This window comes from Lycorma delicatula, chromosome 9 (assembly GCF_047948215.1).
Source record: "Lycorma delicatula isolate Av1 chromosome 9, ASM4794821v1, whole genome shotgun sequence".
Lineage (NCBI taxonomy): Eukaryota > Metazoa > Arthropoda > Insecta > Hemiptera > Fulgoridae > Lycorma > Lycorma delicatula.
Window position 1 is genome coordinate 57,629,784 of NC_134463.1, and position 22,784 is coordinate 57,652,567.

Here is a 22,784-nt window from a genome sequence, read left to right on the forward strand (position 1 = left end):
CATTTGTACATCTTAGTTGAACTCATAATGCAACTGCTTTCCTTTGTTCATTACTACAGGTTCATAAATTTTGCATAACTAAATTTGGAAATTTTGATTCACTGATGCTAATTACTTTTGATATATCCTTTAGAAAGCTTTACCATTTTTTAACTTTTATAATATTCTGAACAATATTATTAAAATAAATAAAATAAATATATAAATACAAAGAACTGTAGTAAATTTTTTTAACAAATTTTCAGCATGTTGGATAGATTTAATAAATTTTATGTGTCAGCTGGTAGTATTTCTCTGAATCATACCCAAAGTTTGAGCAATATTAACATTGTTGATGGTATTATCCATCCTCATTTTACTGATTCAGGCGGATTACTTTATAATGATATCGCTGTTCTTATGGTAAGTAATTAATTATACTATAATGTTGAATTCTTAAAGTTGTGATATAAACAATTTACATCAAACAACATATTAATTTAGATATATTTCAAGACACCATCATCTTGTTCAACTTAAAAGAGGCCTAATCAACTAGTTTACTCTATAAATAATATATTGACAAACAAATAATAATATACAGAAGGTATTGAAAATGATGTCCATCTGCTTCTATGCACTTGTCAACGTGTTTGGCCATGTTCCTAGCTACTATTGTTAGCTATACTCTCATTACTGGATGGGATTGGTAATGTTTGTCCTCAATTCCTTTGTGTGAGTGTGTGTGTGAATTGCTCCTACAAACAATTTCTTTTAAATAACCCCAAAGAAAGAAGTCTGGACTAGTTCAGATCTTTGGATCTTGGTGGCCATAATGATTCTGGCCACCAGAAGAAAATCAGATTCTGTTTTTTATGTAGAATCTCCATAGTAGAGTGAGCTGTATTGCAAGTGGCGCTGTCCTATTGCAACCAGCAATCATGCTCATTCTCTTGCAGCAAGGCTATGAACTGTTGGATCACTTCTTGGTAGACAGCAGCATCCACTGTTTCTTCAAAAAAACATTGGCCCTATTATTTGTTGTCTTGAAACAGCACACCATATGCCTATATTTTGTGAGTACAGGGGAGATTAAAAGAAAATGTGTGGGTTTTCAGTAGCCCAGGTCTGATAGTTCTAGTCGAGTTGTGGACATCGCTGTGAACAGACGTGTTGTGTACCGCTCTGCGCTTTTTAGAGTTTTAGATTGGTTTTTTGGTTTATATTTCGGATACAGCATTAAGGAACTAAAGTGATAAGGATAACGGACAAGTATAGTGAGTTTTTGGAATTCGGACACGGACTAAAAAAGTTATTAGAGTTTTTTCAGCTTTGTTCGTGAGCTGTGGATATGTTTTTTACCTTCTAAAACTGAAGATTTATAGCAGGTGAATGCGTTTTTACGTTACGTTTCTGGTGCATCGTAGTGTTATTGACGTTAATTTAAGTACGATCAAGTGAGTTAAAACTACGTTTTTAATAAGTTATATAGTGAATTTGAGGTTAGAATTATTCAATTCTTAGCAAAATTTTTCTAAGTTAATACACAGGCTCATACAGGCGTGTTTATTGTAATAAACAAGGACTTGTAATTATTCTCTCGTATTACCGTCGTACGAGTAGAGATTTTTTCTAAGTCCTCAGAGCTGTTTTATTAGGGGAATTACATTTCTACTAATATCTCGAGAACTACCCACTCGATTTCCTTCCTACCTGGACATAAATTCGTCCCAAAACTTTCCCTACCCCCGACCCCCCCCCCATCCCCCCAAATTTTTTGACCCCATTTTCGGTCACATACATTTTCCTTACCCCCCTCAATCCCCCCCAAACTTTTTTTGGGGCCCCTTCCCCAAGTGGGTATTCATAGAACTTGGGACGGCCCCCTGAGTACAGTATTATATCATGCGAAGACGTGGGTCACTCCCTATGGATGGGACATCCGCCCAAAGTAGCAGCAACATGACAAAATCGGCGACGGTAAAGAAAACATTTCTAAAAGGGAAGAAGATGCTCCGTCAAGGATATTCCGAGGAGGAAGAAGAGGCACCCGATACAGTGAGCAGTCAAGCATACCAATTGGGTCTGATACTGATATCGTTGAAACAGCATTTAGGCCAGGTTTGAATAACTACATTGCAACCCATGAACAGGATCTAAGGGGAGTATACGAGGGACTGAATGTGCTTTCCGAGCTGTCCTCTCTAGACACAACGACTTCCCAAGCTACCCAAACGGACCCTATTGCGGGTGACGATTACATGGAGTATATTTTGACCAGCGATTTGAGTGATGAAGAACTCATTGAGCTCCTCCCAAAAAGGTGTCCTAACTCACTTAGGGGCAACCTAAAGTTGGTCACTGACCTTCCACCTGAAGTCAAAGACACTTGCACTCTTAGAGATTTAAGGAGAGTAGGTGAGCAGGATATGAGTAACAAACTCGCAGCTGGTGACATCATAAAATACGAAATAACTCTAATAGGAGACCAAATCGTTAAAGATGGGAAGAAGAAATTTGAGATACATTATGACTCGGGAGCCCCGGGAAAGGAAACCCTTTCTTGTTTATTGAAGGCGTTCAAAAAGATAGCTACCAGTCACCAAATGCAGCGTACATACTGCCTTCGGGCAGTATGAGAAATTTTGCCAAGAAGATATATCTTTAGATATATCCATATGAAGATATATCCATATGAAGATATATCCATATGAAGATATATCTATGAAGATATATCCATATGAAGATATATCTATGAAGATATATCCATATGAAGATATATCTATGAAGATATATCCATATGAAGATATATCCTATATCTTCAGAGCAAGGGAAACACCTGTATATGTGTTAACTCTCCAAGGGGATGGTGGGAGCAGGCACATCGGTAATAATCAAATCCCGATAAAGAAGGCTACTCCACCGGCGGAGCAAAGCCGAACAGTGATTGTTAAGGCAGAAGGCAAAACGTAGGGCAAACGATGGGTGCTGTTACCAGTGAGGAGGCAAATAACGTCATCTCATTGCAAAAGGGCCGTAACGAGGAGCTCCAGCTCCATGTTAGGATACAGGGTGCAGAGAAAGCGGAACAATTTACATCTATCCTGAAGGACAAGGCTGCCGACCTTCACGTTGATATAAAAAGCAAAGCTGGAAAGAGAACTGTTGTGCCATCCGAGATGTCGAGCATGACACAACAGAGCAAAAGGTTATGGCCGCCATTATAAATCGCGTGGGTTCTAGCGAGGAAATCAAGATAACATCCATGAGGAGAGGTTTTGGTGAGACACAAAATATTATGGTCATGACCTCTTACAAAATGGCATGCAAACTGGTCGAGGAGAGAATAAGAATCGGATGGATTAGTTGCAGTGCGTACATCCGGGAAGATGAAGACAGGTGCTACCGTTGTTGGGGCACGGACCATAGAAGGCACGAGTGTAAGGGACCAGATAGGCTCGATTTGTGCTTCAACTGCGGTAGCAGAGGTCACAAGATAGTGGATTGCCTGGAACCTAAGCAATGCCTCGATTGTAAGAGCGGTGAACACAGGACTGGAGCATGGCAATGTAAGAAAAAATTGCATGATTAGGACCATGTTAGCGAATGCCAATAGGAGTATTCTCGCTCACGACTTAATCAGTCGTGTTGTTGCAGACAAGAACGTAGACCTCCTTGTAGTCACCGAACCCAATAAATATGAAGCTGCCAAACTTGAATGGACTGTTGATATGTCGGGAGATGTTGCCATTATGGACGTAAGTCATAGTATACAATGGAGTTTCAAGTTTAGAGGTAGTGGCATGGTGTCTGTTGAGACCGAAACAACTCTATTAGTGAGTGTGTACATTGCGATCGCGGACTTGACTAACTTCATCGACACTTTACAAGGTGTGATTATCAATTCAACCAAGAGGATCGTAATGTTGGGTGATTTTAACAGCAAGATGGTGGCGGCTGGCAGTCGACACACCAACAGGAGGGGACAGATACTTGCCGATCTCATGGAAACTGCCGGCTGCATCTACATTAATGACGACACACCCACGTACGTAGTGAGAGGTCATCGGTCGGTGCTTGACCTCACCATCCTGGACTGTAGGTGGAGGAGGAATCAGTACCAGTGGATGGTTCTCTCAGAAGATATAGCGAGCGACCAGCGCGCTCCTATCTTGGATCTGAAAGACGTGGATTTCAGGCGAGAAGTGCATTCCCCCCCACCGAGATTCTCATCAAAACAAATAGAGCAAATCGTCAACAGGACTGCATGTAGACTGTCTGATAGACATCAACAATCACCTGAGGCTTTATCTGATGTAATAAAGCAGGAAATGGACAGAATGGCAGCTAACAATACAAGGAGGCACTCCGTATATTGGTGGACTGCTGAAATTGAAGCAATGAGACAAGAGCTCATTGAAGTCCCTTAGGAGAAAGAAACAACGTATTCTTAGAAATAACAGAGAAGGGTACCAGGAAATAGCCAATAGATACCTCGAGGCAAGAATGCTCAATAAGGCTATTAAGAGACGTAAAAGGGATTGCTGGATCAGGCTCTGCGAAGAGCTTGACAGCAATCCTTGGAGCCAGGCATATCGTATTGTGACCAAAAGGTTCGGGAGACGTATGCCTATTCTCAAAAAGACCAGTGTTGCAATGGAGGTAGCCAGGTTGTTCCCGCATACAGTGCCTGATATCGTGAGATCCACAGCTTGCAACAATAGAAGATTCACCATGGAAGAGCTACAACTTGCGGCGAGGAGTTTGGCAACCAAAAAGAGTCCTGGCCCGGACAAGATTCCCGCAGCAGTGTTCAAGGGGCTGGTTCGGAAGGCTCCCTGGGAGATGCTCGAGATTGCCAACCACGGCATGGAGAACGGAGACTTCCCCACTGCTGGAAGGAGGCCAGAGTGGTATTCCTACCTAAAGGCACCTCTTCGGAGGAAGATATAACCTATAGACACCTGAGCCTCCTTAACATGATGGGGAAGCTAGTAGAAAAGATGCTGGCTGGCCGCATCATCAAAGAACTAGAAGAGGGAGCCGAAATCAGTCCTAACCAGTACGGGTTTATGCGGGGGGCGATCCACCGTGCAGGCCATCTGCTGAATTTCAGGATGGGCCGAAGAAAGGTGAAGAGAGGCACTTGGCGAACCAGGAGAATTCCACTGATGCTGTCACTAGACATAAAAAACGCGTTCGGAGCTATTGGTTGGGGTCACATTAATGACGCAGTTGCGGCTAGGGGACTCAGCCGTACCTGTGTAGACAAATTGAATGCTACTTGTCCAACAGAGGATGTCTGGTAGAAGCACAGGGAGAAACAGTACATTTTCAAATGCACGGTGGAGTTCCGCAGCGCTCTGTTCTGGGGCCGTTGTTGTGGCTGGTGATTATAGATGAACTCCTTCAGAAGGAGTTTCCTGTCGACGTCCAGGTCCTGGCTTATGCAGATGACCTTGCAGTCCTCATAGAAGGAAGGACGATCTTGGAGGTGCGGGAGAGGCACTATACAGGAGTGGTTGAGGTCCAGGGGTCTGCAACTGTCTACGGAAAAATGCCGGTGTATTGCCTGTACGGGTAGAAGAGTGCTAGAACCGTTCAATATTTCTATCAACGGTCATGCTATAGAAGAAGTGAATAACATCAAGTATTTAGGAGTTATCCTCCAGAAAAACGGTAGATACACCGAGCACATAGTCAATGTATGCAACAAGGCAGAAAGGATGATAAAAAGTCTAAACATCATTATGTCATCGCAGAATGCCCCTCGGGCCTCAAAGCACTGTTTACTGGCGACCACCATCGTGTCTTCGCTTACTTATGCCGTTCCGGCCTGGTGGCGCTCTATCGCCATCAGGCGCAACAAGGAGAGACTAGCAAAGACGCACAGGTGTGTGCTCCTAAATGTTGTGTCCGCATATAGGACAGTGTCCTATGCCGCCCTGTGCGTGTTATCGGGTGCAACTCCTATTGAAACTAATCGCAAAAAAGAGGGTGGAGAGGGCACAAGGCAAGCCAGAACAAAAGGTCAGGGATGCTGTTTATAATATCTGGCAGGAAAGATGGTCGCAGGAAGGTGTGGGTCGATGGACGAGAACCCTCATCCCCAACATCAAGCCATGGTTGTCGAGAAGATTTGGTGAGATTGATCATCACCTATCGCAGTTTTTTACAGGATATGGTTCCTTCAATAACTACCTGCACAAAATAGGCAAGAGAGAAGAGCCAATTTGCAACTACTGCAACGAGATAGATGATGCTGAGCACATCTTTTTTGAGTGCAATAGGGGGGGACACACTTAGACATAGTAAGGCACTCACAGGTATAACTCCAGAGACAACAATAGAATACATGCTAAGAAGCGAGTTAAACTGGAATAAATTTGCTAGTTTTGCTAGACAAGTCGTACTACAGAAATACTCCGATGAGAGAAGACAAGGTGTTGGCTAGAATAGGACTGGGTGGACAGCCTTGCTGGTGAGGTCCGCAGCCTTGCTGCGGTGTGTTGGCACTGATGAGCCACCAAGGACTCCACGGGTAACAGTCAGGTAACAGCACACTGAATACCGAAGGGACCCGGCGCCGCATCGCGGCCCACTGAGTGTGGCTTGGTGTCCAAAAGGGCAATATTAATAAAGAACTCTCAAAAAGAGCTAACCGGTAGGCTGACCTGCCATGCCGGTATATAGCCAGTAGGTGGGGAAGCCTATTTGAGTTTAAAGACACTCCCCTGGGGGGCGTAATACCAACAAGTAGGTCCGGCCCAGGGGAGCTGAGAGAAAAAAAAAAGGTCTGATAGTTCTGATTATTAACTTTCCTACAAAGCTGAAACTACTTTTCATCTGTGAAAAAACCAACTAAAATGCCAATGTTGCTTCTAATGAAGTTCTTGAACCACTGACAGTAGTGAACCCTTTTAGCATAGATCATGGAAAACCTGCATTTAATACAGATAACATTTCAACATTCTCCTCACTGAAGTATGGGCAGAACCTTGTGAAATGTTTTTTCCTGGCTTAGTTTCTGCAATGATTTATGAGGAGATCTTGTTAATGCCAACTTTATGTCTGTATGACCTGCATTGTTAAAACTGACCTTCCTCAGGAACTTGTCTCTTCTAACATCGAATCTGTTTCACAAAATTTTTTAACACTTCTGAATAATGCTTTTCACTCATGCTTCCTTTTCAAATTTTTTGTTTGTTTTTTTTGAAAAACAAACATGAGATTTTGTTTTTAAATAAGTTTCTATCACAAGTATGTATTCTTCAACAGTTATATTAACTGCATTTTAACAAACAACACATGATTATGCAACCTTGTATAAAAGCCAATGTTTGACACAGACTGGCAGTACTTAAATGTGCATTCAGTAACTAGACCTCCCCACTCCTACTCCAGTCGACCAACATCTTCCAAATTATCTTGCTCATCTCACACTAATATATACACTTTAATAAAAATATGCATTTGGTATAAACTACTAAGTGATGGGACCTCTTTTAATTGAACACACTGTACTTTTGACTAAATTAATATAAAAACACCCAGTTATACCAAAAGATTGTAGGAATGAAAAATATTTATACGATCAGTGAGATTTAATTTTAACTGGTATGAGATTTTTAATTGGTATTGGATTCTATTTTTAAAAAAATACTTTATGCATTTTAGGCAAAATACAACTTTACAATGGAATTCAAATAAACAAATACTGTACATATATTTGGTTTAACTGCCAGAAAAAAGGAAAACCAACAATGATATAACACTCATTCATAATTTCTCAAAACCCACAACTTCATACAAACTATCTAGATTAAAAAGTCTGAATCTCAGATTACTCTCCACATTCATATAATCTTAAGAGGTTGTATTGCTTTGCACTATAAATTATTGTATACATAACAATGCACTCACCGACACACTCCTTCACAATAGAAATACAAAGAAAGAAAAGCAAAACAAATTATATATATCAGAAAAAATATTTCACATTTTTAAACAATCTGGGTACAATGCAACCTTCAAAACAAATAATTACAGTCAGAACACTGAAAAAAAACAATACATAAACTTCATGGACTTTTAAAACTCTTGTTACAATGTTTTCATATTAACCTCATTCTAAATATGACATAAATTTTAATATAGTTGACTTAAGTAATAACATGCCCATGTACACACATGCACACACACACACGTGTATATATATATATATATATATATATATATATATGCACACACATGCATTTTCATGCATGCACACACACACACAATGTGTGTCACTTTTTCCAGCATTTCACTTAACGTTTATTTTGGTTAAAATAGCACATTAAAATATTAGAAGGGATTTCCATTTAAATTTTAAGCACTTAATTTTTTTTTTTGTTAATATTACCCTCAATTCACAAGCTCTTCAAGCAGTAATGCCAAACACTTGCCGAAAAACTAATATACTCTACTTGCAGATTCTGAGATCTTAGATAGGTATATTTTTTCAAAAATAATAGTATAGATATAAATATTTCAGCATGGAAAATCCCAAGTCTGAGTCATTGTACTGAATCTACCTTGTAAAATTTATTGAACCTAATTTATTTAAATTTATTTAACCTAAGTGAGATGGGGGAAGTGATCTGAAAACATATTGAGAAAAAATTTGCCTAACAACATCCTGTTTCTTTATTTCCAGTTGTAAGGCTGAAAGTTCATTCATGATGAATATTTTGTGTTGGAAAGAGGATTGACTTATAATATATAATAAGTATTTTTAAAATCACTGAAGCCTTAGAATGAGAGGGAATTACTTATGTATAGGTAATTTTACCTACACATAAGTGTTATTCACACTCATATGTTATTTTATTTGTTGGAATAATTTTATATTATTTGTTATATAATTTTATTTGTTGGATTTAGTTTGTATGAATTTTTTTGAACATGTGAAAAACAGGTTTCTGTTGAAATGTTCTCAGCTTGTAGTTCTCCATAAATTAACAATATCTTGCTTGATATGTATGTTTTGTGAAACTGAAAAAAATATCAAAAAGTCCCACACTAATCACCACTTTTAATTGTGGTAGTTCTTGAGGGTGTGAAAAAATTGTGGTTTTGATCTTTTGTTAATGAAAATGGGATGAGATGCTGAATATTTATTATTTTATTTATTTTTTGATGAGGCTTGGTTCCACTTGGGTCACAAGTAGCTGAATATAGTGGTCAAAATTCTCATTTTCACAGTAATTAAATACACACATAAAATAGAATGTTTAATGTGCAATTTCCTACCGCTGTGTAATAGATTATTTATTTATTTTATAAAACTGTAAATGATGAACTCAATTTCACCACGAACAGGGTGAAATCATAATAAACCTGTCAAAATAATAACACGTCTATTATGGTTTACATCCTTTTTTAAACACTCTATTGAATGAAAAGATGACAGTCTAACATCACAAAATATTAGAATATTTCATAGTTGAATAATTATTATTCATAAAATTATGTCTATAATATTTTTAAAAATAAACCAATTTTTAATATTTTTATAGGTAAAATAGTCATAAATGTTGCTTTTGCTATTCATTCAGGAGAATGGAAAGTTTGTTGAAGCATAGTATTACTTACATGCTTGTCAGTTAAATTCATCCTGAAAATGTGACAATTTCGTACAGAGCAATCTTGGTTTCTGTAGTTATCAAGATATTACAGGTTCAGGGAATATTATTGAAAAATATTACTGAAAAATATTCTATTTGGACTTCAGTGTAGTTGGACAACAGATGAAGTGATTGATGTTTATATATTATAGTGTAAGTTTATTTACATATATTGGATCCCCACATCAATAGTCATTAACATAAAAAGTAATAATAAAAGTAGAATTTACTGTGTGATGATAATACACTTATTGAGAATACACATTTTAAATTTTGCATAAGTAATCCATATGATTTCATTTTTCTTTTTACTTGCTGTTAGCTACTTACTATTCCTTTTTTTTAAATATCTTTAATTCAAGAAACAATCCTTCATCATTTTAACAAGAATGGAAAGAAAACCAACATTCATCTTTTGAATGTTGGTTAGCAACAAATCAACCAAAATATATATTGATTGCATAACGAGTGGTTGGGGATACATATTAGAGAGGATTTTTTACAAAAAAATGAATAATCCTTTTAAATTAGAATATGCTGTATAATATGAGGATAATCAATAAATTCATTACTTTAATTTTAATCATAATTATTTTATTTTAATTGGAATAGGTGGGACGGGTGAAAATTAATTTTCTTTGTTTTGAGGTATGAGGCGTACAAAAATACCATCACTTAAAATGTAATTTTCATACATCCATGACACTCAACTTATTTTATATTTATTTTAATACAATCTCTACAAAAATGCTTTTGTGGCAACCTGCATCTTCAGTTGTAGATTTTTTTTTTTATGAAATATTTATTGTTAAATTACATATTAAACTAAAAATTAAAAATTAAGTATAATAAATAAAAATATAAAAAAAACAATAACACATTCATTTAATTTATACAATTTATAAAGTAAAATGTAATGATTGTGATGATATTTACATAGGTAAAACTAGTAGATCTTTTAAAGCCAGGTTTCATGAACATTTATACTATAAAAATAAAAAATTAAAAAGAAGCTATTCACTGTTAATGAAAGTTAAGAGAGTTAATTTCTCTAATGTTTTCTAACATTGCTGACCACCTCATACATTCTATTTCAGATATTGACACTAATTTGGAAGTTAAGAAAGCTTATATATATATATATATATATATATATAGGAGGGGATTTAGCTTCCCCTCCTATAGAGTGAAAATATATACAATATAAAATACAAATATAGTAAATAGAGTGAAGTTAATTCTGAACAAATGGTCTAAGAAGACTTGAATTAAACAAAGAAAAATTACAAAAATTCTAATTTTAATTACATACTGTATACTAGATCAAAGTGCATTATACATACCAGTTTATAATAAATGTTCAGATATGAGCATGAAACTTTCAACACGCTTCTGTAATGGTTTTGTTGCTCCTTTTAGTTCTTCAGGGATGTCCTCAGCCGTAACCATAATGCGGACAGTTAATTCCTCATGAAAATGTATTTTGTTTTGACACATTTTATTCGCTTTTGTCAGGTCAAAAACTATAAGAAATCATTAATTCTGTCCCTTAATTAACGTCCGTAAAATTTCAGAACGACCTCATTTCAGCGGGGTAGCTGAAATCAGAGTTAAATCTTTCACTAGCCGTAACTAGCAAACGAAATATTTTAGGAGATGTTTATATGAACTTTTTCCATTATTTTCACGAGTAGAATAGGTCAAGAAAGTCCTAGGAGAACTTTATGACACACACTGTTTATATAGGCTTATTTATAACAGTTGTGGCTCGAAAATTTCCAAAACTACCGCATCAATTTCATTGACAATTTGATATGCTGTAGTACTGCATATGACGTTGTGCATGTGAAAATTTGATGAAGATTGATTGAATCGTTCTTGAGTTACAATAAATTTAAAGTCGAGAACAGACAACATTGAGGTTATGTTGACTGTGAAGTTGTGTATTTTTCATACGTGCTTATGCAGTGAGTCACTTTGGAGAGTTAAAACTTGATGCTTGTATGAAGGCTCTACAAGATAATCTGACGTATGTAGTGCGTTGTACTCTGCAAATCTGAAGACGAAATAGTGAGGGAGCCGGAAACGAAAAGTCGGCCTTCTTGCGAAGAACAACGCAAGAGTTCTTTCTAATTATGATAATTCTTAAGTAAAACCACAATGAGTTTAAATAATTGATAAAAGTTTTACGAAAATCTTTCAAGAAAAGGAACTGTGCTAAATTATATTAAAAATCTATTCAAAACTGTTTTTGTAACAGTTTTTTTCTCTCCATCTGCATATTTATTATCTCAGTTGGTTTTCATATGTTTAATTTTAATATATATGACACTATCTTGGTTAACACTTAAGTTAAATAAACAAAACTATACTGATTTTTAAAAATTTAAACAAAAAATAAAAAAGAGTTAATAGTTTTTTTTTTTTTTTTTTTTTTGTTTAAACAGTAGTTCGTAAATAATATTAGTACTCTATTTTTAATTATGTTACAGCTTGAGAAACCTCTGAGTTGGAGTAGAACAATTAGACCAATTAAAATAGCAGCAAATCAACCAGAACATGATACTGAGTGCGTAACAAGTGGTTGGGGATACTTGTCGGAGGTTTGTTTCAAAGAAAATAAAATGATCTTTTTAAATTAAAATTGGCTGTATAATAAGAGGATAATAAATAAATTCATTACTTCATTCATAATTATCTTAAATGAAACAAAGAACTTGTTCATTACTTTGAATAAAATGTTTTGATTTCAGAATACATGCATGATTTTGTAATTAGTAATATCTAACATTATGAAAACTTAATCATCTGTTCTTAAAGACAATATTCTACATAAAATAGAGAACAAAATCAAAACATACCTAGTGACAGAAAAAAATTGAAATGTATCAGTCAATAAAAAAAATCATATAAATAGTACCAATTTTATGAATTTTACAAAGTTATTATTACCAAGTACCATTTTTAGGAAAGAATGTTACTTTCCAAAAGAGCACACAAAATATAAAACCTGTTACATCATATTAATTAAAATGCAATGATTATTCTCTAATATTATATTAGTTAGAATTAATGTAAATACACCTCACATGCAAGTAAAATATACGACCCCTATTAACAATTGAATCAACGTCTGTAAATTATCTCATAGAAACAGGACACACGTAAAAAGACAAGAGTAACCAAAGCAAGAAAATTTTATTCATGACACGTAAAAATTAAGATTTTAACAAACGTGAACAATATAAAGTTTATGAGGGTCATTCAATTATTAGACAAATGACCGTGGAAAAATTATAATTATTATAATTTGTAATGACAATGAAATTAACATTTCAAAATATCCCCGACTACATTTAGTCTGTTTGACCAGAGGTCGGCAACCTTTTTGTGAGCAAGGGCGCAAAATAAATTCAAAAGTTATTGGGCTGCAATACTATTATTACACAATAAGCAGGTGCATTTGGCTTTAAAGTTAATAAAACGAAATTGTTCTTCCCAGTCAACATTAAAATAATAAATTCGTTTTCATTTACAATTATTCATGATGGGTTATTTATAAAATCAGTTTAACCAGTACGATACGTATTTGATAGTGAAAAGCGCAAATAACTTGCGTGATATGGTTGCTAATAAAACGTAAATAATAAAATATAGTCAGTAATAATAACACTCAAAATACGTAGCACTCAGAATACGTATGGTAATATACGTATTCTGAGTAACATACGTATGGTAGGTAACATACTACCTAATTTATCAGAAGCGAGAATATTCCTACGTGCTAAATAGCAAGTGTGTCAGTATATGGACTTTGATTGCTATTTGCTGACACTGAGCTTGCGCAATTGTATTGTCTTAACATACGCCCGACGCCGATACGGCTATTGGACTTTGTAAGTGTGTAATATAGTGAGGCAAAATCTCATAGAGGGCGCCATGGCACCCGCGGGCGCCGCGTTGCCGACCGCAGACTTAGATCGTCTTTTGTGACTGTTCTTATTCCAATAGTAAAGAATTTTTATTTTGACGTCTAAGCCATTTTTGAACCAAATTGTTTACTGCTCATTGTTACCGAACTCGGTGCCACGTAAATACTCTTTGAGAACAAAAATAAAAAAGATGCTGCGAGATCGTCGACGTAAGATGAGTGTGGCAGCACCTCCAAATCTAACTTTTGAATTGCATTCTCGTGTCTTTTGAGTGGTATAGGAGCGGGCGTTATCGTGCAGGGAACTCTACGCATTTTGATGGAGAACCGGGACGTTTCTTCGTTATTAAGGGTATCACTTTACTTTCTAGCCTAACACAATAGTACTCGCTGATAAATTGGGTGTTTCTAATCGCAAAACACCATTAGCATTGATTTACCGGCCGAAGCGTAGATTTTGATTTTTTCCTAACAAGCGAACTCGGATGTTTTCATTGTATTACGTACTCTGTATTTGCTTTGGATTCAGGTTCAAAATGAAGAATAAGATTTCACCACAAGTTATTTATGCGATATAAAAACGTTACCTTTCGCTAAAAACCGCTAAAGTTTTGAAAAAATAAAAAAGTCGGGTGCCTGTAATCTTGAATCGACTGTTTCGGAACCTATCCCAAAACATATTTTGGGGTAATTCTCTTATCATGGATAACGTAATGGAGAGTGCTGATACTCTCACTACAAATTCAATTTACCAAAATTTCCATGCACCTGCCCTTCTGAATAAGATCATTGATCTGATTTTGCATAGGGTCAGTCGAAACTAACACCGGTCTTCAGATATGACTAATACTGGTGACATTCGTTCTGCCCGATTTAAAGTGTTCAATACACCTTTAGAAATTTTAACGGTTAATACACTTTTTATCATACTGTTTTTACCTCTACGAGTGAATTTCGGCCGGTCTTATACTTCAAAAAATAAAAATCTTATCTAAACATACTGTCCTTCCACGGTACACGTTTCAAGTTGAGCCGATATTTTGAAAAAACAAAAAACGTTATAATAAGGGAAATTCTTTTCAGATAGGTGGTTTTGTTTACGTAGGATGTGCCAGTTGAACGTTGTTTCAGTTTGTTTTATTAAATAGTTTTTCTGTTAGTACTATTTAGTACTTAACAAACTTTAAAAATTTTCTATATAACTATGATAATCTCTGTATTTGAAAAATATATTTTGAAATGTTAACAAGATCCCCCCCCCCCCCACACACACACATGAGAGTAAATCTGAGTGTGCAGAAAGGTTTTCAAGCTTCAGGATGCCTGATTTTTAAAAGTTCATTTAAATTACAATACAGTCAGTCCACCACTGTCTGGTAAAAATTCAAACATTATTTTTGTGCAAAATTTCAGTGAATATTGATAGTGAAGTCAGTCTGGCAATGCAAAATTTTGAATAACATGATATAATATTGGTCATGGTGTAATCTAAAAAGAATTCCAACATTTTTGTTAACTAAATAAAAGAACTAAATTAAAGTTAATAGAATTTCAGATAATAAAATAGAATCCAATAAACCTGAAGTTTTAAGAAACCTATTTCTTTAAGTTTAAGTAAATGTTTAAAAAGTGAAGTTGTAGAAAAATAAGTGGCTTTATTTATTTTTAATATTATTGTTACTTTTTTTTAGGATCAGCATCAAATCTCAAATATTCTTCAAAAAATTAAGGTGCACATAAGAAATCCAAACATTTGTAAAACATTTTATAAAAATGAACCATTTTATGAAAAAAGCATGTTATGTGTTATAGGTGTTGACACAGTTCCATGTAAGGTAGGTAAAATTTGGAAATTTAGGATTTTTATTTTATATTCTATCATATTTAACAGTGTATTTTATAGGTAACAAAAGTTCAATTTTTTGAGTTTAAAATTGTTACAAAAAGTTCTATTTTATGAATTTAGAATTTGACCAGTTTCAAATGATTGGTACTTTAATGAAATAAAGATTTTAAAATAGTCAAATCATTAAAAACGGATTAATTAAAATGAAGCAAGAATATTTTTAAAATTAAGGTTCCATAAATTTTTACCTCCGCAATCAAGTGAAACTAGTTTCTTTGAACAAAGTTTTTTTGAACATATTTATATTATCAAAAAAGCCAGAACTTTTTTATAAATTAACAATGCAGGAATCTTCTTTTCTAAACATGTTGACAGTTTTGTATGATTTTTGTTTTTATTTGATTTATTGATTTTCTGTCAATAGAGAAGCATTTTCATGAGAAAAGGTTATACTGAATATTGCTTTTAAAACAACATACAAAACACACAAGATCATACAATAAACTAATAAAACAGACACTAACAACCTAGGGGTATACATATGTACTATATCTAACCTACTGGATGCACATTCATTTACAGATACAAGGACACATACAAGCACTGAACACTAGACCCATAAGCCATTGCTAAACAACTCATAGAAATAGGAAGGACTTCAATGATAACTGGTAAGTCATTAAATCTGAGATTATAAACATCGTTTTTGTTCTGTAGTAGCCATTCTTTCCATATATTAATGGAGAATTGGAAGTATGTACAGCATGCATTTTAAACTAAAGTTATATACAAGAATTATTACAGCTTCGCAATTGTTTCGATGGCATTTCAGTATCCAGATGCTTCATCCTATAGCACTACATCTTGCAAATAGACTACTGAAGAAACTGGTTCAGCGTTAAACAAGAGGCCTGGTAAACTAAGGAATGAACATTTGGTTCTCCTGAAAACATAGATGCTGTAAGAGTTGTATGTTACTGAGCCCCAAAACCGTATGCCTGTTGTCATTCAGTTTCACTTGGCTTGTTGAACACCAGTGATCAGTGAATTCTTCACAAGAATTAATACATGAGCTACATGAAAGACAGTTAGTTGAAGTATTGAGTGGCACTATCAAGTTAAATATGACTTTCAGTTATTAACTATAGAATTTTATAAATCTGAATGAAGACTGTTATTGTAATTCGTAATATGCTAATGAATACGAATTACAATTCTACTTATGTGGATATGATAATAAAGAAAACTTCTGGTATCTGATAATAATTAACACTAATGAAATTTATTTAGAATCACTGTACAGTAGTAAACTCCTCACCATATGGTTTACAATGACATCCTTTAATCATCTCATATTTCTCTAAGGTCATGGATGGAAATTCTTTATCATCAAATCAGAGTGATATTGATAATTATTGTTTCCACACAAATGAGAAGTTGAAGCAATCAAGGAAAAATTTATCTCTTATTTCGTGTCGATCTGTTATGAAGTATGACGGAAAACATAAAAACTTGAAGAATGTGTGTGTTTTGAAATGTTGGCCACCTTCAGGATGTATGTTTTGAAATGGTTTCAGGATAGAATATTTTATGGTGCAGTTCAATGCTAAAAAAAAATCTTTGTAGTAAAAGGTTTTTTTAAATGTATAATTTAAAAATAGTTAAGTTTTTAAAATCGCTCATGTTATTGATTTTCCCATTACTTAACACAATATATCAATTTTAATTATAACAAATAAAAACAAATATCTTAACATGGTTGAACAGATGTTTAGAAAAATAAAATTTCTATGTAATATGCAAGTAATTTTTTTAAAAATAATTCTTATTTGTCTCATTATGTGAACATTCAGACATAATTAATTACAAAAAAAAAAAAATTTTCAAATACAATATTTAACTATATAATGAAGGGTGTTTTTAATTGTGTTAACATCAGTGCGTTAACGGTGCTCCCACTAACTCCACTGAAGAAGGAGCAGCATAATTTTTGTTGCACTAAAACCCAACATTGGTCCTGGCTGATAATCAGTTTATCCCTGTTCAAATCTATAATTCCCTTCTAGTTGCATATTCTGTGATCACGTGATCAATTTTTAAAAAATATTCTTAATTCCTGTGCCTAATCCAAGCCATAGCATTACTTTCAGTGACAACCTTTTTTTACTATACAGAATTACTGCCCTGCCCCAAGATTAATCTAATGCCCTGCACCAGGTTGAAGGACCAGGGACTCAATCTCTCAAGAAAAAATAAAACTCTTATTATGGTTGGTACATAATAATACATTATATAGATCTCATCATTATAAGGTAAATTATAAATATAAAACACACATTATAAGATAAAAAATAGATAAGTTCCATTTTAATTATTTAAATATAAACACATGATATGTTATAATTATTAAATATAATAAAATAATTCACAATTCAAAAGGTGCTATTGAAGATTTGACCACATACTTATGTACGTTTTAAATGGAATGAAAAAAATGGTTTTTCTTTTTTTGATTAGCAGCATTTAAAATTTGTACTATTATATAAAGAGGAAAAGGGTTTTTGTTTGTTTTAGGATAAACAAAAAAACTACTTGATCAATCACAACTAAATTTTTACCCATGTTTCTTGGCATAACTGAGAAGGTTTTTAGATTATTTCATCATGAAAAATCAATAAAAAAAAATATATATATATATAGTAGTGGAAATTTTCCGGTTGAAGCACAAACTTTAATGAATTGAATTGAACTGAATTGAAATGAACTGTGACTCGCTGTCACTATGTGAGCTGGGTTTCAACTAAATGATTCAAATGAATAATATTACAAAAATAATAGAATTAAATTTATGTTAAATAAAATAATATTAAATAAACTAAAAAATTTCTGTTTAACAATAATGGGCTTTCTCCACAGAAAGCCCATTGAGAGCCCTTCGTATACCTCACCACTCTAGTCAAACATGCAATCCGTGGGGATTGCATGTTTGACTAGAGTGGTGAGGTATACGAGGACCTCATGGGAGGTTAGACCAATCATCACCATCAATTGGTAACAAATGTGGTGCCCCTGGGTTGCTGTTTTGAAAGGTACAATGGTGTGCTCATATAATAGCTCTGCAAACAATAAGCCGCTTTTCAAAATTTAAACAGGGTATTTGTTAGCAGGTTGAAGGCTAACTTTTGCACATGCATTAAAGGTACAATCTCAATCTAACAGATCACAGTTATTTGGAAATGTATATATATATATATGTATGTGTGTGTATATATATATATATATACATTGGGGGGTTGCAAAAGTAGGTATACATTTGTAGAGTTCTAGAGTTTTCTTTATTAGCAGTTGCAATGTTTTATACATAATGTGTTATTTATTATGAAACATAACAGTACCTTTAGGAGGACATGATCAGAATTATAATTACAATTAAGTACAATCTGTGAGGTGTTCAAATTGCTAGCCTTCAGCATTTAGACATTCCTTCAGTCTAGTTTCTAATCTCAAGCACACTTTTGCACAGAGGTTTTTATCATTATTAATTTCTTGGCACGTGGTTTTATGAAATTTGTTATGGGGGTTTCTGCAAAAACACTTTATCTTTGACAACACCCCAAAAGAAAATGTTCATTGAGGTGAGGTCTGGTGATCATGGTGGCCATCCACGATTGGGTAATGTGTTATCAAGAAATGTTCGGACTGTTTGAGTATAGTGGGAGGAGCTTCATCTTGCTGCAGGTAGAACTCGTCATTTTCATGTTGTTGCTGTAATTGTGGAACGACTGTGCCCTGTAGCATGTTAATGACTCCTTTTTGTGAAAGGCTCGCCCAAACTGTAACTCCAGGCTGATTCAGTTGTTAGTTCAAGTGTTACATGGGAGTTTTCTCTTGGCATAATAAATACAATTATGCCTATTAACAGCGCCTGAAAATTTAGTAATCGCTTCATCGACCAAGACACTTTGTGAATGATGACAGCCCCTTGTCTTTCTGCATTCAACATTACCTCGCAGAATTGTACTCGTCAATCTGGATCATCTTCTAATAATTCATGAAGTAATCTTGGCTGATACATTTTCAAACCTAAACATTGCAAGAACCAAAGATCTTCGTGGAATGACTAACTCATGAGAAGCTCTCCTCTTTGATTTTTTTGGGGTTTGGATAAATGCCTGCGCAACTAACATTTCATTATCTTGGGTAGTAACACTGACCAGTTGATCACTGTTTGACACATTATAGATGGAGCCAGTAGCATCAAATTTATTGTATAATCTGTAAATTGTTAGTCTACTTGGTAGAGGTGTATCAAATTCTGTAGCCCTTCTCATCTAACCATTTCAACATTCTCAATCTTCCAGTATTGTTTGCCTACCCACTTCCATTGGTCAATGGTTAAATTACTAGCCATTATTATCTGAAAAATACTAATATATAAGTAATTGTAACTTACTAATTAAGTAAGTAAGTAATAATTATGTAACAAATAATAAATCTTATAATACCTATTATAACTATATAACTGTATACCTACTTTTGCACCCTTCTGTATAAAGTTTATCTGTTTGTTTATTATTGGATCACGTGAGAACCACCAACCAATTACTGTCAAATCTGCAGGATACATTCGTGTTATCCTATGGAAGGTCATTGACTGAGGCCCTAGCTCCCTCAAAGGTTAAGATATTAAAAATATTCATTATTTCTTCGCTCCCCAAGAAGGGTGAAGTTGTGAATTAAAAATATATTCATTAAGGAAAAATAGATTAATCCTTTTAATTCATTATTATATTATTTCTGCATGGCAGAGAAATAAGTTATGAAATTTTCATCATCAAAGGTGTGTGTACTTTAGTTACCATTATTATTATTTTATCTTTTGTAATTTAGATTCTTTTTCAGGTCTCTATAAAGCCTGAATACTGTAATTATTATTTATCAGTATTATTCTCACAACCATGAGGATAACGTACAATGGGGGAATGGTGACCGAAATAATCTCTGCGGGTGTCCAGGGTGTCAGTCTCCCTGGAAAATTGGGAATGGCAAGCGAAGTGAGCTCTGTGGTCATGGGGTAAGCCCTTTCACCCTGGGAGGCCCCAAGGAGCCCTGAGTTGGCTCCAGGATTTGCCTGGGCTAACTTGGAGCCCTGTGGGTCCAGGCTAGTTTATGGATAAAGTAATATTGTTTCCAAAAAGAAAATCTTTTAAACATATTTTTAAATTAATTTGAGGGAAGATTTTTCAAATGATTTGGTAATTTATTAAAATTGATAACAGAAAATAAGGTCCTTCTTTTATACTGCAGCTTACCTTAGAAATTTAAATTTTTTAAGGTGTCAGGCAGTTGCACTCCACCCTCTCCTTTTTACAAGAATAGTATTTGTTGGTTATGTAGAGCATTTCCTGGTTGCACCTTCAAGATATTAGTGCTTCTACTGAAACTCAATAACCAGCCTTTATTTCTTAATTTACAGCTTTGCTGGTCTCAGGCTGCTACTTTCTGTAAATGTCTCATATGTTTTAGTAACATTAAGCTGTAGGAAGACACAATGATATACTTGAGCAAGAAGAAGAAAAAAGAAATTTAATGAGTTGTATAATGTAAACGCTTATGTTTTATAGTGTTTAATGTAGATTTGGTGTTTAATATGAATGCGGTCACACTCTATATATCACAAAAAAGCAACTACCAATTAAGAACCCCTTTTCTTTTTTCTTTCTTTTTCCTGTTTAGTCTCCGGTAATTACCATTCAGATAATACTTCAGAGGATGAATGAGGATGATATCTATGAGTGTAAATGAAGTGTAGCCTAGTGCAGTCTCAGTTCGACCATTCCTGAGATGTGTGGTTAATTGAAACCCAACCACCAAAGAACACCCCGGTATCCACGATCTAGTATTTGTTAGTATTAATTTAGAACCCCAGAGTCACAGTTCCTACACTCACAAAAGATGAAAGTCCTGAAAGAAGCTGTATAATTAGTTCTGAAAGAATCTGATACAGAAAGCAATTTCTACATAATTTAGAAGTTGTTACTGATGTAAAATACAATTAAAAAATAAAATCTAGTATATTATGTAATATTAGACAAAAAACAGAAAATAACTTATTAGATTTATAAAAAATTATTACAATACTGTAATGGTACAATTATAACTTATTTTTTATCGCATTACCATTATTACTGGAATTCAAGTTGTAGATAAACTTTAATAAATAGGTAATCTAAAGTTGATTTTTCTTTTATTTGTTTTTTTCAGGGAGATTCAGGTGGACCATTAGTTTGTAATCATATTTTGAATGGAGTTACTTCATGGGGTATTAGTTGTGATATCAGTTATAAACTTACAGCTACTGTTTTTACTAGTGTAGATCACTACAGAGATTGGATTCTGTTAGCAATTTACAATACTCATCGCTCAGCAAATCTGAAAAGTGTACAAATAAAATGTGAATATTTCTTTGTTATAAATATATTGCTGCTATTTACTCTATATGTGATATTTTAAATGATGTATTCATCTGTATATTAACATTTGTTTAGACATTTTATTTACAATAATAATAATAATATAATTTATTATCCCCAATGCAGTTCTTTTTATAGTAATACTATGTATTAATAAATAAATCTTTAACTCTGATTGTTATGTAATAATACATTATATAGATCGCATCTGAATGGATATGTGTGCCTCTCCATGATAAAAAATGGAATTGCCCTACCATTTGCCTGGATGGATCTGTGGTAAAATCTTGATCAGAGCAGCATAAATACTCAATTAATTATAAAATTTAAAAAAACTGTTTAAGTTATATATTAATAGTTTAAAATATAAACATATGAAATAAATTTATTTTATGTATATCAGGTTACCGAGTAACAGCACAGTGACTTGATGTTAACAGTACTCTGCAGAGATGCCAAGGCATCTTTATGCAGTCTGGGGTGTAATTGTAAATGTACTGGTAAATATGTAGTCTTGAACAGACTCAGGACAACCACTGAGACATGTGTTAATTGAAAGCCAACCAATCTAGATCCAGAAGGCATTCGAAAAATATTTATGAATGTGTACTCATTATGAGAAATGCAGAAAATTCTGAATTGAAAGCCTTTTTAATTAATTTTATTTAAAAATTCATCCGCAGAGTAATATTGTTTACTCACAAGAGAAAAAGAAAATCAAATAATTTTATTTTAAATAAATTAGTTGGAACATTTTTAAAATGTTACAGTAATTTGTTAAAAATGGTAAATAATAAGAGTTTAATAATAAGAGTTTTAATAATAAGAGGTTTAATAATAAGAGTTTTCTTCTTTGAAAGCTGAAGTATTTTGTTGAGTTACAAAAA

General features: G+C 34.0%; 1 protein-coding gene across 1 annotated transcript; it reads left to right on the forward strand.

Annotated features, from left to right (window-relative positions):
* The first annotated feature begins 246 nt into the window (after positions 1-246).
* Positions 247-21,937, forward strand: LOC142330666 (trypsin-like). The gene is made up of 4 exons (XM_075376111.1): positions 247-402; positions 12,140-12,250; positions 15,270-15,413; positions 21,689-21,937. Exons 1-4 carry the CDS (start codon positions 247-249, stop codon positions 21,935-21,937), a joined length of 660 nt encoding a protein of 219 aa, XP_075232226.1.
* The last annotated feature ends 847 nt before the right edge of the window (positions 21,938-22,784 follow it).

Bases quoted from the DNA above. Each gene is read 5' to 3' on its own strand.
- LOC142330666 (XM_075376111.1), top strand. From the start codon at position 247: ATGTTGGATAGATTTAATAAATTTTATGTGTCAGCTGGTAGTATTTCT. The intron at 403-12,139 runs GTAAGTAATTAA...ATTATGTTACAG, and splicing joins ATGATATCGCTGTTCTTATG to CTTGAGAAACCTCTGAGTTG. The intron at 15,414-21,688 runs GTAGGTAAAATT...TGTTTTTTTCAG, and splicing joins TTGACACAGTTCCATGTAAG to GGAGATTCAGGTGGACCATT.